This window comes from Cyrtonyx montezumae, unplaced genomic scaffold, assembly GCF_038088225.1.
Source record: "Cyrtonyx montezumae isolate F1298 unplaced genomic scaffold, pur_monq_1.0 scaffold_14, whole genome shotgun sequence".
Taxonomy (NCBI): domain Eukaryota; kingdom Metazoa; phylum Chordata; class Aves; order Galliformes; family Odontophoridae; genus Cyrtonyx; species Cyrtonyx montezumae.
In genome coordinates, this window is record NW_027071870.1 from 5,681,071 (window position 1) to 5,703,408 (window position 22,338).

At 38.6% G+C, this 22,338-nt stretch overlaps 1 protein-coding gene across 2 annotated transcripts in view; it reads left to right on the plus strand.

Annotated features, from left to right (window-relative positions):
- STAM (signal transducing adaptor molecule) overlaps positions 1-11,094 on the plus strand; it is a 33,895-nt gene extending 22,801 nt beyond the window's left edge. For both annotated transcript variants that reach the window (XM_065731328.1, XM_065731330.1), the window contains 5 exons: positions 1,339-1,426; positions 2,853-2,907; positions 3,231-3,384; positions 5,192-5,367; positions 6,360-11,094. In XM_065731328.1, the coding sequence (XP_065587400.1) occupies positions 1,339-1,426; positions 2,853-2,907; positions 3,231-3,384; positions 5,192-5,367; positions 6,360-6,609 (723 nt within the window). In that variant the 3' untranslated portion in view covers positions 6,610-11,094. The remainder of the gene's footprint in view (positions 1-1,338; positions 1,427-2,852; positions 2,908-3,230; positions 3,385-5,191; positions 5,368-6,359) is intronic.
- Positions 11,095-22,338: the final 11,244 nt, after the last annotated feature.

Here is a 22,338-nt window from a genome sequence, read left to right on the forward strand (position 1 = left end):
CATGCAAACTAGGTGCTTGGTGATGCATTTGTTCTAAAGTTGTGCTTTAAATACTTCGAGATGCCTCAGATACGCCCATTTTAAGTGCTGTCTTCAGTTTATTTCCAATATAACCACCACTGTCTTCCCCCACTCTGAAAGGTCTTTTTCCTTCTCTGAAAACTGAACTTTTTATTATTCTAAGTAATACTTAGATTCACGTGATCTCAGCTCAGTGATTCTGTGAAGTACCCAGAAGTCCTCAGCTTGGGCTGTTTTTCCCCACCCTTTTCTCTCCAAGGGAGAGAGAGATCTGTTCAGAATTTTTCCCTTTTTCTCACATGACCTTCTCTCTCTCAACTGTTCTGTCATTGTTTTGTGAAATAAAAATCTAGTTACTGCCTTCCTAACATCCTATTTATCCCCTGCCTCATCTGTCCCTCAGGGGCAGATGAGGCAGATGCTTTTCCTCCTAAGATATGTCTGTGTTTGTAATCTGCAGAAATGGGGTGCTGAGGTGCCTTCCAGCTTTGTCTTCTTTGATTCCATGCTATTTTACATCTAAGCATTTTATTTTATATTTAAACTTCCCAAAGTATAATTTTTTTTTAAGGAAATAGTTAATTTGGCTTCTTTCCACCTTTCCCAGAGTGTGGAGGAAAAAGCATGTTTCAGTTTCCTTTTTGACACTGCCTGTTTAACTGCCCCGTTAAAGGCTATTTATTTGATACACTCAGCTAAGAAGTAACTCCTAATTATTTATGAGTAATGGTTGGTTAAGCACTATAGTTCACAGCAAAACATGCTTTTCAAAGAGTTTATGCATTTTAATTTTTTCCCCTTGGTATTTATATAAATTGGTTGCATTTAAACTGGTTAATTAGTGAGGTAAAATTCTGAATTAAATCATCCAACCACTTTGAATATCATCTGAAAGAAACGCTTTTGAATATATTAATAATGGCATTGCTTATGTGCTGATAGGCAACATGCACATACAAAATGTGGGTTGTTTTTTTTTTCTGGTGAATTTAGCTGAAGTACCCACTACTTTATATACAGTACTGTGTTTTCTGTCAAAACATTTGCACTAATCCCACTAGGTGGTAGTGTTGCATGTGTAATAAGTAGAAGAAAAAAAATAGACTGCTCTGAAAATACTGTTTAGAAGGACCTTAGAATCAAAGGGGTGTACTGCACATTATACCTGTTACTAACAATCATTTTAATTGTTTGGCTCTTCCTTATTCAAATATGTTCTTTCCTGTAAAGTAGTGTATGTGATTTGTATTTTCTTAAAGCTGGAAGTGCTAATTCTTCCTTGTCCCCTCTACACTAATTACACAACTTATGTTCTAGGATAAAATGGACCAGCTCCTGCAGATGTTACAAAGTGCAGATCCAACTGATGACCAGCCAGATCTCCCAGAATTACTTCATCTTGAGGGTAAAGAGAATCTCAGTTTTGTTATTGTTTTTGTCTTCAGTAAATACCCATGTCAAAACGTTTTTTTTACTTTTCAAGATCCTGGAATACTTAATTCAGTCTTCACCATTTATTTTCTCTTCCCTCATGGAGTAGCACAGCTTGAGTTGCAAAAGGAATGTAAGACTCCATAACAGGCAGAAAAATACCACTGACTTAGAATAGATCTCTGGGCATCCTACTTACTTTCCACTTGCATTTATGTTTCTATTGGACTGTATTGTTAAGAATTATGCTATAGAGGACTACAGATATCTTAGACTAGTCCTTCACACTCAAATTTACTCCAAATACCTCCTGAAGAGGCATTATAGGCTATTCTGCCTGGGTTGATAAATGCAACAAAGACTTCAGAAGGGAAGTTTGGAGAAGGAAGTAGAGAAACATTCCCATTACAGATCAAAACATTGGTTTAAATTTACTATCCAGACAGGACCAGGCTTAGTTAAGAAAATATTCTGAACAAATCTAGAGCATGACTGTGCACTTTGCACATTGATTTTTCAGCTATGAATAAAACAGGATACTCTCTTAGTTCTTTTTAGCTGCTTAAATTTGCCAGCTGATCCTGATTTGTGTGACATCTTTGTTCTAATCAGGAGATTTTTTCTATGCATTTTTGATTTTAAGTGTAAAATAGCAGAAGTGATGCCTCTATCTGAAGCCAGAAGTGCCATTGCTGATTTCATAAACTTCTTAAGGGAAATTCAACATCCTCTTACCAACCTGACTTGGCTTTTGAACCTGGAAAATTTTTTTGCTACTGAATGTTCAGGATTCTAATATTTTTTAATTCCTTTTTTTTTTTTTTTTTCAGGGTCTTAAGTATTTACCTAATAAGACTGAGCTATTGCTTATTAAGCACATCTCCCAGTTAGTAAATAGTTCATTGCTTGGATATATAGGCAAGTTTTGCATTCTAAAGTAGGGTTTGCCCATTTCAGCTACGTTTCCTGTTTACTTTTGACAAAATCTGTCTTTTGCTTAGCTAATGGTGCTTTACACAACGTTGGAGGGTGCACTTTTCTTTTAATGTTCTTACATTCTGCTTCTGGTCGGTTTTTCTTCATGTTGTAATATCTTAGTGGTTAGAAAAAAACTTGACAGTATCTCCCCCACCCAGTTAGGACTCCAGTGAAAGAGCAATGTGTCTTTGATGTGCAGGATTTGAGACACTGCAATCTGTTTTCCCCCTCGTTGTTTTCATAGGTGATCTCTTTGTGGTACTGTTTATTGGTCATAGCACTGATCTTAATTGTTTTTTCTTTATTTTTCTCTTTTTGATAATCACCTACACATTTGTATCTGATAATTTTCTTAAAGCTGTTTTTTACTGGATGCATATAGATCTTTATTACTCTGATATTTTAATGTTCTTCTTTTCTAGCAATGTGCCACCAGATGGGACCCCTTATAGACGAAAAATTAAAAGATATAGACAGGTAACAAAGTACATATGTGTTTTGACTCAAATTGGACTTGTGCTTAGAAATATGAGTGTTGCTACTCAGAATGACACTCATCATAATCATTTCTGTGAATTCTTGCAAAGAAAGTAGGTGTATTTATTAGTAGCTGTGGGAGGTCTGAAGGATTTCTTTTCCCTAGTCATATCATATTTTATAGTATATTAAGTACCTTTTGTAGTGACACTTTGCAGACATCACATGCAGTAGGAGGATATTGCTTATCTCTCCTTGTGTAAGTTGCCCTATATTGTCTGTTCTGTATTGAAGATATCTGAACTGTATTATGTATTTTCTAGGAAACATTCAGAACTTTCGGAGCTCAATGTTAAAGCAATGGAGGCTCTTTCTTTGTATAACAAGTTGATGAATGAAGACCCAATGTATTCCATGTATGCAAAGCTACAAAACCAACAGTATTATATGCAGTCATCGGGTGTTTCTGGCTCTCAGGTATGTCTGTAAGTTTTAATAGCTATTGACATTATTGAGCATATACTGAACTGCATTTGATTTGCTCAAATTTTACTCAAGTGTTTTATTTACAGTTTAGTTATATACATCACTGGAATAAATATATACTGAAAATTGATTGATTTTGAAACTGCAAGTTCTATATAAAGTGTGAGAGGCGTGTTTGTTGCAAATAGTAATATATTTCCTCTTTTTGCTCTTCTGCTGCTGCCTTCTTTATCCCGGGAGTTGGAAACCTGTGTATGATCTACACTGCATTATTAAAATCAACATGCTTCCATAGAAATATTCTCAATGAACAAGTTCTTTGTCTCAGCACAATATAAGACTAGAATGTTGTATGTTTTTAGCTGCAAGCTTTAGAGATATTCCTTTTGCCAGTTCTAGCAGTTCTAGTTCTTTTCTGCTCAATTAGTTTTGGTCAAGGAAAAAGTCATGCATAAAAATAAACAGCTGAAAAATTGAAGCTGGCTGGGCCTTTGTATATTTGGCCAAACAGAACCAAAGGAGTACCATTCCTGTTTCAGAATATGCCCATTCTACCCTAAAACCATTATCTCCTTTAGTTTGCTTTTAGTTTCATCATATAATGCACATTTGCTGTGTTTTCAATTTGTAGGAATGTTGAACTTTTCAAGCTGTTTTTTCAGTAATGTACTTTCTTTTAGAATGAGTGAAAAAAACCTTTAAAGCTAACTTATTAATACTCACGCAGTATTATTTAAATGTAGAAGCAGATTTATTTCTTGTATCTTTCTACAAATATGTACCAACTTCCAGTGTATTTTTTAAAAGCTGTGTTTTTCCAGTGTCATTATGTAAACCATTATTTTCTATTCACATGTTACAAGCAAGCATGGCACAATTCTGTTAAATAATTTTAATGTTTTATTAATGGGAGTATTTCTGGGGATTCTTAAAAGGAAAAACTGGATTTGGGGATAAACATGAGCCAGAATAAAGCTCTGAAAAGTTAGGAGTCTCCTGTCTTTGCTTCATAAACTCTCTATGAATGTCATCTGAGATTCATGGATCTTACAGTAGGAGGACTGTGTATCATTGACTTATGTGAACTCAATTATGTATGAGACCTCATAGTTTCTTCTTACACAAATTACTTACTGGTGTTCTTCTTGATACAAATTACTATTTGTGTTAAACCAGATAATTCAGGACTGAGCAAAAGTGTAGGTTTTAGAAGTGTGGTCATGATTTAGAATGTAGCTGAAATGTCTTCTGTCTACTCTGACTACTTATAAAATTGTACCACGTTCTCAATTGAAAATAAGACCTTAAGACCTCATTTTGCCCTCAAACAATTTAACTGTGGCTCTTTCAACAGTTACTTGTAAGAAATTGTAGGTTGGCTAAGGGAAGAAAAATCATACGCTATTGACTGTCCTTTTTAAAGGCTCTAACTTAGTGCAAGTTCTCTGGACATCAAGAACTACTCTTCTTTGGACTGCTATTTGTTATACAATATACTCAGTATTGTCATTTAATAATAGTAGTAGTTAGCATGAGTGATAGGCATTGAAATAAAATGTGGAATACAAGCTGTCCAGTAAACTGACTGACCTTTATGGTACTGGAGCACGAGGATAGTGATGGAAATAGCATCCCTCGAAAATCTAATCTTCGTACCACGTCATCTAATTGGAGACAGTCAGTTGGCTTTTATTAAAGTCAAAGGTTCAAGAGACTGTCATTACTTTCTTCGGTCAGATTTTAACTACCAAAATTTTGCATTATTTTATTCTTACTATTCCTTTATTTAACTTCCTAGGTTTATCCAGGGCAACCTCAAGGTAACACATACTTGGTGGCTGGGAGTGCACAGATGGGCCACATTCAAGGCTATAATCTTCCTCCTGAACAGCTCTCTTCACTCAGCCAAGGCACAGTTACTCCATCTGCCAGCTCAGTACTACCTGGTCAGCCTGCACAGACATCTTACACAAAGTAATTCCAAGTATTTTACTACTTAAGCTTAAATCATTTTAGATTTTTGATGGTAAAAGACCACAGATGATATTTAAAGAAGAAAATTTATCCTTTAGAAGCGTAGTTTTAATTGCAACTGAAGTCTACTTCAGAGCAATTAGTTCTAGTGGTGCTTTTTATTGGTGGTGAGGATTTTGTCAAAATTTCTGACAAATTTCAAACATTTCTGTGGGTGGGTATGTTTGTGTGGATATATGTATGTGTATATGTATTTGTGTATGTAAATATATATATACACATACATATAAGGATTGTATGTATATGGGTGTTTGATGATGAAAATCATCTGCTGCTCTATCTTGTGTCATTTCTGAGAAGGTGTATGTCACATCACACTTGCTTCAAATTTCACAGGAAGAGTTCTGCTTATTTTGAGAATGAAGTGCATGAGCTTAGAATACTAAATAAAATTTACACAGATTCCTCATATAAAGAAGCTACAAGTGGCAATTATAATAAGATGCAGTGAGTAAGCTAAGTTATTTATGTTGTGAAAATAATTGAATTCATCTTAGGAAAGTGTCGAATTTTTTTTTGGACTCATTGTATAAGGTAGTTTTATTTTATAAAGCTGGGAGTAGGAGAGGCATCCGTCTTGAGCTATTAAAGTATTTGTTGGCTTCTGGTCCCACAGAGATTTCCTTATTTAGAGGTGATGAGACGCCCCAGACAGACTGATAATTCACTTCCATATTGCACATTTAAAACATAATATAGATTGTCTCCTTTAGTGTATTTTGTGTGTTTAAGTCTGAGAAGTGTGTTTTAATTGGGATATTCATTGTCTACAACTTTAAATATGCAAGTGTCTAGATCCAGGAGGTAGCTTTTTCTGTGTGTTTTTATTTAGCACAGTTAAAGAAGCAAATAGAAATTATTACCATAACTTTCTGTTTGTAAAATGTTTTTAAACTCACTTTTAAGCTTTCGTTTTCGTTTGTTTTTTTCAGTGCAATGGTTGGCTCTGTTGCTGGAAGTACTTACTCTAACCAGGCTTCAGTGTATAGTCCACCACCTGCTGCTGTTGATGTTGCTGCTTACCAGAATGCTGGAACTAATATGTCCCAGGTGCCAAACTATAACTTAGCATCTACACCTCTGCCACAGACAGCGGGCAGCCAACAAGCACCTCCACAGCAACCACAGCCTCCACCTTCTCAACAGCCACAGCATAGCTATTCACAGAAGGCTCTGCTATAGGATCCAGGACTTCTGATTCCTAATCTTCTTTAACCTCTGCTAAAAGCAGTTGACAATGCTTTGAGTTTCTTCCTTTAATCTCTTAAACTTTGTTTATCTTCAGCTTAATAAGAATCTATCTTGGTGAACAAGTTCAATTTGCACTGACTTTTTAGGATTTTTTTTTTTAATTTTGCAGAGGAATGGATATATTTAGGACACTTAAATCCTTTTAAAATGGCTAAAAATTGGTACAAGATTATTTATGTCTGGTAAAATTGGCTAGTCTATGAAAACTCAACACTTTCAAACTGTTGTGGCATATATGTTATGTACATATAGTGTGTGATTGCAGTAGTGGCCATTACGTATAGCTATGGTGATCATGTGAATATATTTAACACAGTGTTAAAAATAATTTACATTACTATTTTATTTTAATCATGAACTGACAAACATGTTTCATAGTTTTATCTGGTTTTATGACAGATGTGATGTCTTTTTCCAATACAGGACAAGTGGTAATTCTGCATATCATGGTTACACTTACAGACTAAGGTCTATACACGAATTTCCAAACTTATCCGAGTCTTAGGTTTCATTACTTCCTGAATTGAACACGAGTGTGTCATGACTATTAGATGGCTTTATCTACCAAAGCAAACTAGTTAGCTAGCAAATGATCTGGGGGATGATAACAACAAATTATGATTCTGCTTCACATACAATTAATAACTTAAAACTTCTATTCAGAGGCTGCTAAATATGTAACGGGACCATGCAACAGATCAGGATCTTGCATTTTGTCATGAGAAGCACATAATTTATTTTTTCCAAGTCGTTTTTTTACAGTGAGAACGAGAACTGTATTCTATGTGTGTTGGTAGAGAGTACACCAAAGACAGAGAAATTGAGTTGGAAGAGAAATGGTGGAGTTTTAAACTGGAATGCACATCATGAATAACACAACTTCATTCAAGTCTCCTTAATTAGAGAATTAATGGAGAATTATGGACATTTAAATCACTTTGCTGAACAACCTTCAGGGCTTTATTTTATCTCTTGTGGCCTTGCTTAGCAATGTGTTCTATTTACTGTTTTTACACAAACACTTCTGCCTTAATCATCTGTTAATTTTTCAATTTCCAGTTGTTCTCCCGGTTCAGTTTATTAGTCCTTCTGCAGCATGAATGGTTTTATAAGGCCTCTTGATTTTGTTGACTTTCAGATTACTTTGAATTTTCTTCTGCAGCAACATGCATTAGCCTATTTTGAACCCTTGCATTTCTCAGAAACGTAACCAGGTGGCTTTTTGAGGCCTGATATCTTCTCTCTGCAGCCATGGTGCTGCAAAAGGATTTTGGTAATGGAAAGCAGAAATTTGTTACACCTGATCAGACTTCCTTGTGCAAGAACTGGTGTTACTTTGCATTTGTATTTGACCTACTAATGTGTTCTGGTTTCCTCTTACCTTTTCTGATGACTCTCATTCCAGTTAGAGCAATACTAGGCAGCTTCAGCATCAAAGCTGTGTTTTCAGTCTCGTTAATGTGTATGCCAGAATTGTTTGCTTTTGTGTGCTGTATTTTAGTGTGATGCTTCTGGAATTAAATGTTGCAATTGTACATTATAATGTAAATTAACCTCGGTAATCCCTTATGCTCCTGCTCTGTGTGTTACCTAACAAAACTTTGTTTCATTTTTGTAATAGAGCTGGTGTTCTGCATCTTAATCCTTTTGGATGGCTGATTTGCCTAACTTTGTAGCCGGGGTGATTACAAAACACGCCCCTAGCTGCTGTGTTCCAGTTGGTGATGTTCTAGCCAGGACAGCTTGTTTTGGTACTAGAATTTTCATGTTTTGTTTTTTTCTTTCTCCAGAATTCTTAAGCACCCTCACAGACTGTTTGTATGTGCTGTGATCGCAGAAGTCTGAGGAATATGGAAGGGAACACTAAGCAAAAAAAAAAAAAAAAAAAAATTAAAAAAAAAAAAGGAAAAGAAATTGCAAAGTTTTGTGTAATAGATCATTTTTAATAGATTGAAGAGGTGATTTTCTGTAGAAAGGACATGTAGTGACATTTAGATTGTGTTCTCTGTATGCTGTAGGGTATGTTATTGCAAAGCAGTATATAGAAGTGTATAGTTTCTACCAGGAGTGTAAATAACCTCTTACTGCGTGCTTCTACGCCCTGATTCAAGGAGGAGCTTGAAGCATTGACATAGCCCAGCTGACTTTATCAATTCATTCTCTTAGTCTTACATGCATCAATTGACAGTTGGTTCCAATTTTAGGTTCACAGTCTTAGCATCCTAACTTTTTTTTTCCATTTCAGATGCAGTTTTCAGACCAAGCTGATGTTGGTGCTCTCTTGCTTCATGTTGTTTTGTTTCATTAACGAGGAATGATTATTTTGCCTTCTCATTTGGTTGTGTCTGTTGATGTAGTGCTTTTCAGTTACGCTTCCTCCTACTTTCCTATGTGCTGTCACTGCTCTAATTCCTTCACTTATCCTCTAAGTGTTATTCAGAAATTATATTTCAATTCATGTTTCGGTCATTTTAGTATCATCTGCCTGAAGATGTCATTGCTGATTTTGCTCTGCTGTGGTCTATTCAGTTTCCTTATTTATGCGTTGCTTTGATGAAGTTCATGTATATTCTGTCTTACTATGGTATTGAACACTGAATATGGATGAGAGGGGGAAAGAACATGTACAGCTACTGTATGGAAAAGCTTCATAGCCAAGAACTGAAGTGTCAAGAAGTTAATCTGTCTGAAAGTTAAGCATCCCTGGAAATTACGTGTCATTCCTGTTCCAACAGAAGACATAACTTCTGGATGTCTCGCTTTATTATGTGTAAATTGACAACAAAAGGCTGAAGTCTTTTCACCATATTTTGTATAACCCTTGTTATTTAATTCTTGCATTAAGGAATATGGTGTCAGAAGGGGTGTTGTAGTGGCTTGGTTTCCATGAACTGAAGCAAAATCTGGAAAGTGCCTTCTGTGCATTTGTCAGCTATAAACAAAATTTGTTTACCCGTGTGTATCATCTCAATTCATGTGGGCATAACAGAGATGTAAAGATGTACTGTAAAGCATCCCAGGAAGAATACTGAGGTCAGCGTGTTAACATTTGATTTGCCACACTGATGTGGCAGTACATTCTAGAGTGTGCAGCTGAAGCAACAGCTGCCACGTATTTCCCCACCTCTGCTTGGTGACTGTTACCTGTGTAGGTGTGTGTTTAATGTCACAAGACAGGATAGCCATGCAGCAGTAAAAACAACCATAACGAGGAACAAAGCAGAAGTACCACACGCTTAGCAGGTGTGGAGCAGCGTATTGCCCTCATACAGCGACTCATCAGAAGTTTTGAAGGAGAACCTAAAATGCATTTGAATAACCAGAATTTCATATAATCTTCTCAGATGGCAAATGCTTAGATAAAAGAAGATAAATCCACTTTTAATAGCATGTACATATTTTGCTGATCAAATCTAGGCTGCTATTATACTTCTCTGATTTCATCTAGCTGACAGGAACATCAGATTTACACTGGAGAACTGCTTAATACCTCATTCTCCTATTTTTATTTTTTGTAGTATTTTCTCTGGTATCATCTTTACTTTTTCACTCTCGTTTCAAAGATTTCTGTGCAGTCTGCACTTGTGAGGGTCTTACTTTATTCCTTGTCTGCTGGGTTTCGCAGACAGAATGGAAAAGAGCATCTCTAATTACTTTGGCTACAATGGCTCTTTGAATTACAGATCTGCAGTTTCCTTTAGAGAAGATGCATACATCAGTTTTGAATAACAAGGGAGCATAATTTTTCCATTTAAAAATTATGAGGAGTTTGTCACAAAATGCAAAGTAAAATGTACAAAAAATGTCCATTGTTAGAAGGCAGGCACAATCCTTTTTTACTCTCCTATTCCATTTTAGTAAAGCTGACCACACCACAGGTACTCCTTTTTCATTTCCAGCTGCAGTAAGGAATATTGACTTTGATGTGTATACGAATCCAACACCATAGACAAACCTTGGAAGGCCCTGAAATTTGACTTTTTTGCTTCAACATGTAAAAACACTAAGCCTTTAGAAGCCTTGTTTCTGGAGTTAGGATATCGGTATTTAAAACATTCCTTTTGCTACTATGTATAACTGCAGATCAATTTTCATGCTGCTACCTTAGCAAAAGGGTAGGAGTTTTTGTTCTTCTCACCTGCATGTGCTTCTGGAAATTCAAATAATTTCTGTCTCTGTCATAAAAAAGAAAAGGAGCCTGCTGAGGTCTGTTCTGGTTGTAATAAAGCGTACACAGTAGCAAAGTGCATTTTTGGTTTGTTTTGTTTTGATGCTCCCTTTGATGTTGGCATATGTATATATTTAGATATACTGCACTGTTGTACAAGAATTGTTTTAGTAAATAACACTATTTGTAAAAACTGTTAATTGTTTTTGGTATGAATGCAAAATATTAAAGTTGGAGTATTTAGTTCATTATGTTGCAAACTCAGTTCCTGAATTGCAGAGAAGAGTGATAAGAGAAAGGACGGGGATGCAGTGGGTGAAGTGTGTTTGAAATGCAAGTCAAGCATCCTGATTTCTTGGGGAGTCGCGTGTTGTGTTGTGTTTTGCTGCTGCTGTTGTATGGTGTTTGTATGTAGATTGTGGCATTTTTACATTTCAAGTTCTTCATCTGTGATTAACTTGTTTTGGTTACGCTCCAAGAAATACATTGTGCTTCCTACTTTAGTTGTGCTGCATACCCTCTTTTTTATTTTATTTATATTTTTTATTTTTTGTGAGAAATACAGCATGAATATTTAAGTGTTGGTAGCAAACAAATGGAACCACCTGTATTGGTGCAGTGTGGTGTATGTATTTGTGCACTGATCAGTGAGCAAATACTACTGCATCCTGACAGTTTACAGTTGTAGTGGAAATGCAGGTTATGGCTTGAAGCAGTGATTGAGCACCTGGTGGGAAGGCAGGGCCAACCCAGGGCAGCTCAGGTGCATGCAGTGCACTTGAGTGACCAGAAGGGATACAGCCAGGATCCACCCCTTCCCAGACCTCATGTAAGGGTTGGCAGTGGAGGCAAGGATATCTCATTGGAGGCCCCTGCTTACCTGAGGCCTTCCAAGGTAAGCAGCGTTTTTCTTTTGTTTCTGTGTGCACAGCTGCTGCATTTGAGCTTATCCTCCCTTGCTGCATCCTAGGACTTTGCCACCCTGCTATTTATGCTCTGCTTTCCATTGCATCATAGTGTTTGAAGTTATGATCAGGAATTGAATTAATTGTCAAATAATAACACAAAGCAGCCTAATACTGGCTTGTTTGATCTGTGACTGTTAAAACAAAGCTGTTTTGACTTACAGTGCTTGTGATCTGTGCTTTCTCTGAGAAGTGAATTGTAAGACATTGTGAGGGAATGTGGAGAAACTTCCACGTATTAGGGCTGCCTTGTGCTTTATTTTTTACATTCATGTTAATGTTGGTGTACATACGGGCAGCATGTAATAATACAGAAAATCCTAGAGGGGGGAATAAAGGTGAGTATATATTTTTAGTTGTAGCCTGAGAATGTGTTTTGAGTAAAATCTCTTGAGCTGATGTAAAATGTAAGAAAACAACCACAAGTGAGTGTAGAAGCTTTTATTTTGCTCTGGCTTTGCTTAGCCCTCTTCAGCATGAGATTGGAGTGCATGCAACTTTGATTCCCGCAACCGAGTCTGGTGTTTATGGCCCCTATTCTCTGCACTAGTAGCAGCCACTGTGCCAGCAGTCATGCTCTGGACCCTCTGAATAGAGCTGTTGAATCCAGCAGGAGCATGTTTTGTGGTTGCTAAAGCCTGGTACCAGTAAAATGGCATTTACTACCGCAGACTTGTCAGTTACCTGGTTGGGCTGTGTCTCTATTTACTGCTTTATGTCCGGTCCACTTAATTCTTACTTAAGCTGCTTTCTCATCTTGATGTAATAATAATCACAGAATCTGCCCTGACTGCTACTGAAATCACACAGGGATCCATTTCTAGCTACTTGCCATGGCTCACCCCTGTATTTATGCTATTTGAGGATTACGTGGCTTTTGCAAATGAAGTGTCAGACTGTCTCAGTTTACTCTTCTCTGCAACAAAGTGTGAACGCCCACACCACTGGGTTCTGATGTCTGATGGGGAAAAACAAAAAAACAAAAAAACAAAACAAAACAAAAAAGCTCAATTTATATGGTTTCTTGCATTTTCAGAGAATCAGAACTTGGTGCCTGATGGTGTGGATAATGGTACTCGAGTAGAATTTGCCACTCTTTAACACTTCTCCTGCTCACTTAACAGCAGATTATTTCCATTTAGTAACTTATCCTGGTGAGCTGCTTCTGTTAAACATCCATGCTTTCTACTCTTGAATACTTGAAATCTTCCAGATAATCAAGGCTTCCTGTAAATGCTCTGCCTGTGAGTCCTGCTGACTTCAGCTCTTTGCCCTAGATGCTCAAACCAGTTCCTGAATTTGCCTGTTCCAAGAACCAGACTGCCATGAATTTGTGTCGCTGGAGCTGAAGTTGCCACCAGATCTGTTGCTTGCTTATTTACTGTAGTGGAAGAGCTAAGTCACAGCTTGAAGCAGTGATTGAGCACCTGGTGGGAAGGCAGGACCAACCCAGGGGAGCTCAGGTGCATGCAGGATCCACTCCTTCCCAGACCTCATGTAAGGGTTGGCAGTAGAGGCAAGGGTTCAGCATCAGAGTCCAATCCCAGCCCTCATGGATGTATACATACAGGAGAATTGTGTAGATACTCAATATGTAAACTACATATAAATTATATATATAGAATTGCAGTTCTATGTATATGTGTGTCTCCTAGAGACTATTTCCTTCTTTTACACGTTTTCTCACCCATAACTGGGCTTCCTGTATTTCAAGATTCTGGGCCCTCAGCAGCCTGATCTAGTGCCTGATACAGTGGCTGGCAGCCCTGCTTATGGTGGAGTGCAGTTGGAACTGAGCAATCTTTGAGGTCCCTTCCAGCCCCAGCTATTCTATGATTCTCTACCATTCCTTTTGCCTGCAGTGTCTTTTTTCACATAGCACCTTGCCATTTACTTTGGATCATCATTTTGTGATTCCCAGAGCTAAATGCGTTATTTTTGGTTCGTCAATGACCAAATTTCATAAATGGCCTGGTCTCAATGTGGGAAATCAGTGTCTTTGTTCATGGGGACCTACATTTGCTTCTAAATCGTTTAATGATACAAGTTGATAGTTGCATCCTATTTTTACCCATGATGGTACTCAGGAAGGCAGTTACTGGAGTATGTGTAGCAAGTCAATCATAAACTTGTATGCAGGTTCACTATGCATTGTGTGCTGCTTTTGGGAATTTGGTAATGTAGAAATATAATCCCAAGGGTGATTCCGACTTTGATTTCATCTGGACCATGTGCTTGGTGGTTCTGAGGCCTTGTTTGGCACGTGCTCTGTTCTCCAGCATGTCATCACTGGCTTTGTGTGATGGATGGGTGCATGGAGCTAGAAGAATACTGATTGTTAACAGTGTAAAGGACACTCTGTTCCTACCCTGCAGTTGTCACAGGATGTGTCTAGATGTTTTCTGAGTGTTAAATTATATCTTTCAAAGTGAGAGTATGTCTGTCAAGATATGATGGGCTGTTTCTGCAGTTTCCTCAAAAAGAATAATTTCACATCAAAATTGTGACGAAATACAGCTAGAGAATTTTTATGCTGTAAGGCTGCCATTCTATAGCACCATAGATTGCTCCGGGAAGAAAGTATTTTCTTTATTGATGGGAATTAATGTGAGCACAAATATTCCAAGCATTTTAAAATGGAAGTGATAATTTTTAAAGTGTTACTGAATGACTGCAGAATTTTTAGCATCAGATAGATGAAGACTGTAAGTTTTTCGAAGAATAAGCGAGCAAATAAATGCTGCTGGGACTATTATCTGACATGTCCCACCATCATTTTTGAGACTAAACTGCTGGGAAAATAAGTAGGTTGCTCCAAAAGTAATGCCTCCTGTTTTCTTCTGTGAAAACTACAACAGCTACAAAGAGCACATTGAAATTACTTACAGAACGAATTTTCAACTACAAAACACCGGGTTTTTTTCAGTGTTGTCCAAAACAGTTAGCATTTTGTGTTAATGAGCTGATCGAGATGTTCTTCATTTTGTGGTGTGACAGCTGTGTATGGCTGTCCAGAACATGGCTTGTCTTTCATTTTGCTGTCACCACTGCTGAAACACACCACCTTACTGTGCTCGCATCCACTGCTGGATCTCTGTAAACATTCAGCAAGCATCAATGAGTGTCAGCAGGCGTGGAGTAATTCAATTCAACACTTCCATGTCAGATGACATTCTGTCAAACTACTCCTCTGCTGCCATCTGTCACACAGCAACAAAATGTAGTGGAATGTTGGTGGGAAGGTTCAACCTCTACTGCTGTACCACCAACATCTGCCTCGTGATGTTGAGGGTCAACACAATAAAACGGGAAACATTGCTTTTGGAGTAGCCTTCATATCTTGTTATGAAACAGCTCTAAAGATACCATCCAAAATCTCATAATCAGCTCTTCATTCTTTCTCATATTTCACTCAGGAGGAAACTATTTTAATTGTACCATTAGCTACAGCAGGACTTAAGCATTTAAAAGCCTGTAATTTTCTTTGGAAGCCATCGTACTTAAGAGTGCTGCTGAGGACAACACTGAAGAAAATATGTCTGCCTTATTAGCCATCCCTCTTCAGAAGCGCAGTTTGTAATAGACCTTATAAGAGTTTCCAGTGAAGCTTGAATGAGTATATCCCAGTATTTTTATCATGCTGTATGTGCTATATGGTGTCCCTCCTCGTGTTTTTCCATTACTTTTCAGGATAGTTTTCATGATTTTCTGGAAATAGAATTTATGTCAAGGCAACTCCCATTCTTTTTCTTGGCCGCGTTTAGGAAGGTGCAGATCCTGACACCAGCACTGTGTGCCCTCATGTGGAGAGGGGATAGCAGTGGTGTTATTGCATCAGGAACAGATGGGACAGAGCTCTGAGCTGGTGGAGGTTCTAGGAAGGTTGTGGGGTTGATTTGCTGTATCTCAACTAATAGCAGAGCTGTTCCTGGTATGGTGCAGTCCCACAAACAGGCAGCAGTCAGGAAAAGTGCTGACCCCTGACGCATTGTTCTATTTGACAGTTCCACTGCTATACGAAGAAATGTGAACTCCTCGTTCCCTCCCCACCAGACTGGTTCTTGTCAGCCCTTCTGCGCACTCCACTGCCATATGTTCTGTGGGCTTAAACACCTTTCTTGAAAGAGGTTTTTTTTTTTTTGTTTTAGTTTTTAAAGGTTCCCTTGTAAGCTCCAGGATTTGACAGGAAAGCAGAGGAACTGTGTATGCCTTCACAGGATTTTTATGCCCACTTTGTGCACTGAGTTTACAAAAATATGAAGATTTCTTTAGCGTATCTGTTTCTATCAAGAGCACGCTTTTCTAAGCTGTCCCTTGGAAAATATATTGGTGTTTAAAAACAAGGAATAGGGTAATCAGCCCTCTTGGTAACATCATATGTTGGAAGTGGAGTGACAAGCAGCAGTGCTTGATGAAAGGATTTCGTCTTCTCTGTTTTCAGTAGTTCGGTGCCAGATCTGTGAAGCACTGGCTTTGCTGGAATGGAGTCTGATACAGGGTAGGGTCTCAAGGTCTGAAGAATGGGGTGGAGAGAATGAAGGGAAGAAGCAAATCACCACTTGAAGTGGGGGTTCAGTCAGGAGGGACAAAGAAAGAAGGCGGCTTTGTGCAAACAAATCAACCTTTAATAATGAGGCTTTGTTTCTGGAAGGACATGCGTGCTTTCTTAAAAGGGGATTCATCCACACCAACTTGAAACGGTCTACAAAGCAAATGGTATTTTAAGGCAGTGTAAAAATTCAGCTTTTCTCCAAAGCTGTTAGAAGAGATGAAGTCAGGAGGGGCTCTGAGTGAAGTCAGAGTTGCAATGTGTTCTCACACATCCTGGGCCTTACAGAAAGCCTCATGTGCAGCAGTGAGGAACCTCCCCTTGGGAGCAGTCTGAAACAAGCAGAAATGGAGGAGCTATAGGCAAATCTTTTTTGGCTGATGCTGTAACTCCTATGGCATGTGATATCCTGAGCATCCTTCAGTGCTGGGCTCCAATTTCTTATTTTTTTGTTTGTTAGGGGAAAAATACCCAGCTTTTATGATTTATGAAGCTTTCTTTTCCCCATACCTGCATTTGCCATTTTCCACTCTGCTCTCAGCTGTATGAACTGAGTAAAGGAAGTATGGAGTGTGTACGTGAAGCATGGTTTACTATATCCTGCTTCACTGCCTCTGTGACATTTGCTGATTTGGTTTCCTGTAAAAGCTCGGATACATCAGCTCACTTCTGGTCATAGATAACAGGCAGGAAGAGCTGCCAGGACTCCAAAAAAGAATGGCCCATATAAATCCTCTCTGCAGCACCGAGCTGTAGTGAGTGTTTTTAGTTGAGGAAGAAAAATCAATTGCCGTGTTTTGATACTGCAGGAGGAAGCTGTTCTCTGAAAATACAGATATCTGAAGTTGTTCGTGACTTCAGACCACTGCTCTGCAGAAGTACCAGATAACATGGCCATGTCGGGATGAAATACAATGCGAGCACAAAGCCTTGGTGTCAGAGCTCCCCATCCCCTGGCACGTAGCCACCGACTGAGCCATCCCACACCGGGCTGTCTGAAGGAACAAGCAGCTCTGTGCCCGCTGTACCACAGACAGGCTGTGAGCATTTCTTATGCTGAGCTGGAAATTGCAGCCATCTGATTCCAGGAGTGCTAGTGGAGGTAATCTGAGTTGCGTTTATGTGCCAACAGCAGAGACAAGGATTGGTTGATGACAAACCAGGGTGTTTTATCTGCAGGCTCTGTCACTGTTTGAAATGACAAAGAAATATTGAAATACGAAGTTCTTTTTAAAACCTCTGGGCTTGAACACCATCTGTGAAATGTCAGAGATTGCAAAATACAGAAGACGTTCTGGTCTTGACAAAAAGGAGAAACTTCACTAACACAAAACTAGTTTCAACTCATTGTAGTGATTGTTTCCATTTGATTTTTTTTTTCTTCTGACTTAATTGACACAATTTGGAGAGTTCACATTTAGGGTTAAACTAGCTGCCAGGTTCCACATTTTCTGAGTCTTTGATGCCTCCCATTGAAATGGGGGATGAAAATAACCTATGTGTGACTGTGGGCAATCTCTTGCTTCCAGGAAAGGCAAACAAATAATCCCAACCTCCCAACCCCTTCCTGTTTGGACTATTATCCCTTTCCCCTAGGCACCTTTTACCTTTGATTGTATGTTCTTTTCCTTCTCAGTGGATATTTTTTTATTTTTAATTTGTCTTACAAATGAAGAACAGAAATGCCTTGTCCATCCATGAATGTATTCAGAAAAGTTGGAATACAAGTGACCTGCAAACAATCTGGATCTGTATGAACACAGGAGGGGAAGACTCCTGGGAACAGGACCATTACTTTCGGGTACAGGGCTATTTTGCAAGAGAAAAAGCAAGCACAGAATGCTCATTAGCCCTTCAGTGCTGTCAGTGTCCCTGTGGGTGAGAGCTGAGCCCCACTGGAAGTGGCCATGTTCCTATGAATCTTGATCAACCTAGTACAAATTGACATGATGCCTGGAGAAGCTGTGGGTGCCCCCTCTATGGAAGCATTCAAGACTGGGTTAGATGAGGACCTGTGCAGCCTGACCTGGTAGGTGGCAGCCCAGCCCATGACAAAGGGCTGGAGCTGGATGGACTTTAAGGCCCCTTGCAGCCCAAACCACTCTGTGATTTGACTCAGTGCAGAACATCATAATATCGGTATGCCTTAAACTGATGAAATGCATATGGTGCTTGTGTTGCACGCAAAGAACCTGCAGAAAAACAGTGGTTTAGTTAAATTCCAGGAGGTGTGGATTCTAGTCCTGTGTTCACATCAGAATGCTGTTTTCCTAGTTTTGAAATCTCTTGGCACAGCTCCCAGGAATCTGGACTGCTTCCCTTTAAATTTCACCAAGTCAGTATTCATAAATATTCCCAAGGAAATGCCAATTGAGTCCGTTGCACGGTGGCACAAGACATTTCATTTAAAACTCAGTATTTTATGCTTATTTTAATAGCTCTTTCAGCGAGAAACCAGTTGGACAAGTAACAATGAAATTGGGTGTTTTCCTTAAGCATGCAACCTGTACAGCTTGGCTGCGTGGTAGGAGATTTTCTGTCTTGTAATACCTCCTTAACAGAAAAGAAAAAGGTGATTCAGCCTCTCTGCCCTTCTGGCAGGGTGTTCCTGCTGGAAATGCTTCTCAGTGAAGAGATGAAGGGATGACAAATGTTAGGATGCTTCTGAGTCAACAACCGAAAAATTTCAATCCTGGTTCACTGAACAATTTTCAGAGGGCAGGATCTTCAGGGCTCTGTAGTTCTGGTTGTGTAGTTGATGTGTTGCTACATTTCATTTCTGACTAACTTTGGAGCTCTTGCCAAACTTCTCAAAACTCAAGTCAAGACTGCTGAATTTCCCAGAACTGACTTAAAGTGACTTCACCCCCTCTATCTTAACAAAGCTTGTAAGAGGAGAATAGCTTTAACGTTTGCCTTCTCTTTTTGCCACTAAGACCTAGCATAGGAGGTGCTGCCTCAAGATAAGGTGGAAATGATTTATCTCTTGGGGTAGTACTGCCCTGAAGTTCAGCTGCAGATAGGCAGGTGGAGGAAAAAGGGAGAAAGCCCTTTACTGCAGCCCCAGCAGCCTCCTGAGATTCAGGTGAGGATCAGTCCCCAAGGGCATCTTCTAGATAACTCCCAGCCTCCCGTTCCAGCACGAGTCTCCTCGCAGCAGCACTCAGTATCGTTTCAGCCTTCCTAACCTGGCAGGTCTGTGCCTCCTGTCAGAGCTCCCTCTTGCCAGGCAGTGCAGCCTCCTGTCCTCCCATCTCACAGCTCATCATGCAGTTCCTTGGACCAAAATCTAAAAAAATTGCTTTCATATTATATGCTGGAAGGTAGGATAGCTTTGAGATTGTCTCAGCCACCTCTTGGCTCATAAATTTTAGTGTACTTATTACTCAATACATGCATCACTGCACTTACTCCTCTAGTAAGTCAGGAACTGTAGCATCATTATAAGGAAAAAAGGATGGAATAAAGTGAAACAGTCACTGAGTTAGGCACTTCAGACTGGCTTTAAGGAGAACTGTATGTTTATCAAAACTGGTGATGCTGCTGTGACAGGACACATGCTGTGCAGATGATGTGAAATCCACGGTGGGAGGCATCCATTGCTGTACGCTTGCCCAGATTTGATGCACCCTCCTGTGGTGCGTGACTCATCCCATCCTGTGAACCCTCTGTGACAAGTATTTTTCGAACAAACTTGCTGGAGTGAACCTTAATTTGTAAACAGTTTTGAACTGATCAAAACCTCTTTATTTACTGACGGAAAAAATGCCAAATAAAAGCATTCTCAAATTTGGTCATTCCCTTTTACTGTTTAAATTCAAATTTCTTTGGGAAACTGAAATGAAATGCTTTTTTTTTCCAAATAAAACCCCTCTGCCACACGTGCAGTACTTTGTTGCTGTAACCATTATGAATTACCGTTCGTGATGCCAGTACTTACTGGCATATTGATTACTGACATTTTTATTTATAAAAAAGAATGTTGCCATGTTGTTCAACTGCCACCCAACAGTTTGCAGAACTTAAGGATGTGTCAGGTGTCCTTTAAATACTTACAAGATCAAATCATTGATGGCTCATGGTTTTGTTCTGGGTTAGATTACCTGAAGCAAAGATAAAGTAAGCAAAGAAACAAAGAACGCCCCACATAACCTTATCTGCAAAAAAAAAAAAAAAAAATTAGCCTAGGTGCTCCACTTGACAGCTACCCACAGCTCCCATAATCTGTTCAGAGAAGTTTCTTCTTAAATAGAGCCTCCTACAGATTTATTCCTGTCCTGGAGGATGACAGTTTTTAAAAGACCTCTGATAGTTCAAGTCTATGGTTAATAGACTTGATAAATGTTTTCAGTTAATATTAGTGATGGATATGAAGACTATTTTCTTTGAATAAAACTAGATTTTATTGTGTTGGTACTGTGATGTGACAAACAGAAATGACTAACAAAGCAGCTCTGCTTATTCCTTTAGCTTTCTCTACCATATCTCAACTTTTGCCTTTTATTTTTTAAAGAGTATATCCTGGTAAGGAAAGTCTCCTCATCCTTCATGAAGGTTTTTGTTCCATCTGTGAACTGCCATGTTTCTGTTTTCTTTTCATCCATTGTAAGTAACTAGAATGGAGTGTACAATTCAAGGGCAGAAACTATTATCAATACATTACAGCATTATATTAACTTTAAGCTGTGTTCTGCTCGGCTCCTGCTGAGTTCCAGATTCTACTGAACTTTGACTCTTCAACTGCATGTATTATTATGCACAAAGAAAACTTGCAGAGATCACTGGCGTACTTGTAAAGTTAAGAAGGGATTAAAAATGTGTATTAAATTTGTTAATTAAAAAGTAGTTTTATTACAAGACTTTCGGCACTTAGATGAATTAGAAATGGCCATCTATAACTTTATAATTCCGTCCTGTGCAGAGGACAGCGCTGTGGCTCCCACTGCGCTACTTGTATACAGCTCTTTGTCATTCAAGACTCTGTAATCAAAACAAAATTTCCAGTTATCATTATTCAGAGGACTTAGTAAAGATATTATGTTCGAGGTCAGCTACATTCTGGGAGTGATCTCCCAAATCACAGAGAGCTCTTTCCTTCCTATACAACAGATAACTGAAATAGCTTGTAGGGAGATAGAGAAATGAAGTTGTCTCATTTGCTTTATTGTGGATAACTGAAAGGTAATAACCAAAGGTTTTAAAAAAATAATCTATATAATTATTCTGAAGATAAACAGGCATATAAGTCTTCCAAAATCAAGTCTTAGGTGTTGTGGAGAAGAGGAACAAAATGATTCTAGCTAAAGTATTTATTCTACTTCTCTGCTTGAACCAGGTGAGGCTGGAAGTCTGAGGGTGTTCACAGTTATGAGACCCAAGTTGCTATCTGGCAACCTCTTTCTCTCCACTGACAGCAAATGGAACTTAAGATGGTTGTGCTGCTGTCTTAGGAGCTGTGTAGGTGAACTGAATGTGTATGGGTATTTAGAGGAGATTTTTTTCTGCCATTTGAAGTAATTACAAAATAATGAATCTATTTTCTTGGCAGTGTTTTTCTTATTTTCCCACCAACAATCAAAATTCTTTGTAGAGACAATGGTATTGTAAAATGAGTGCTGAACTGGATCCTGTTCATGCACTGTTTCAGTCGCTGTTCCTGTTAGCTCTCTTGTTCATGTGTGCATGCGAAAGTGATGATGACAACAGGATGAGCTTAAGCCTTGCAAAGTGAAAGATAGAAGAAAAAGTATCCACTGTAATTACACCAAAAAGTTGTGATTGCCCTTCTTTCTACTAGCTCCCGTTTGGAGGAAAGGTGCCTGACTCAGCCTTGACTGTGTGTGAAATCAGTTCCTGGTGACCTCTAGTCAGCATCCACGGCTTTGTGTCTCAGTTACACAATAACACTATAATTATTCCTCAGTGTGATAATTATTTTCAGTTTGTCTGTCACAAAAAGCTCTGTTAGGAACTTCAAT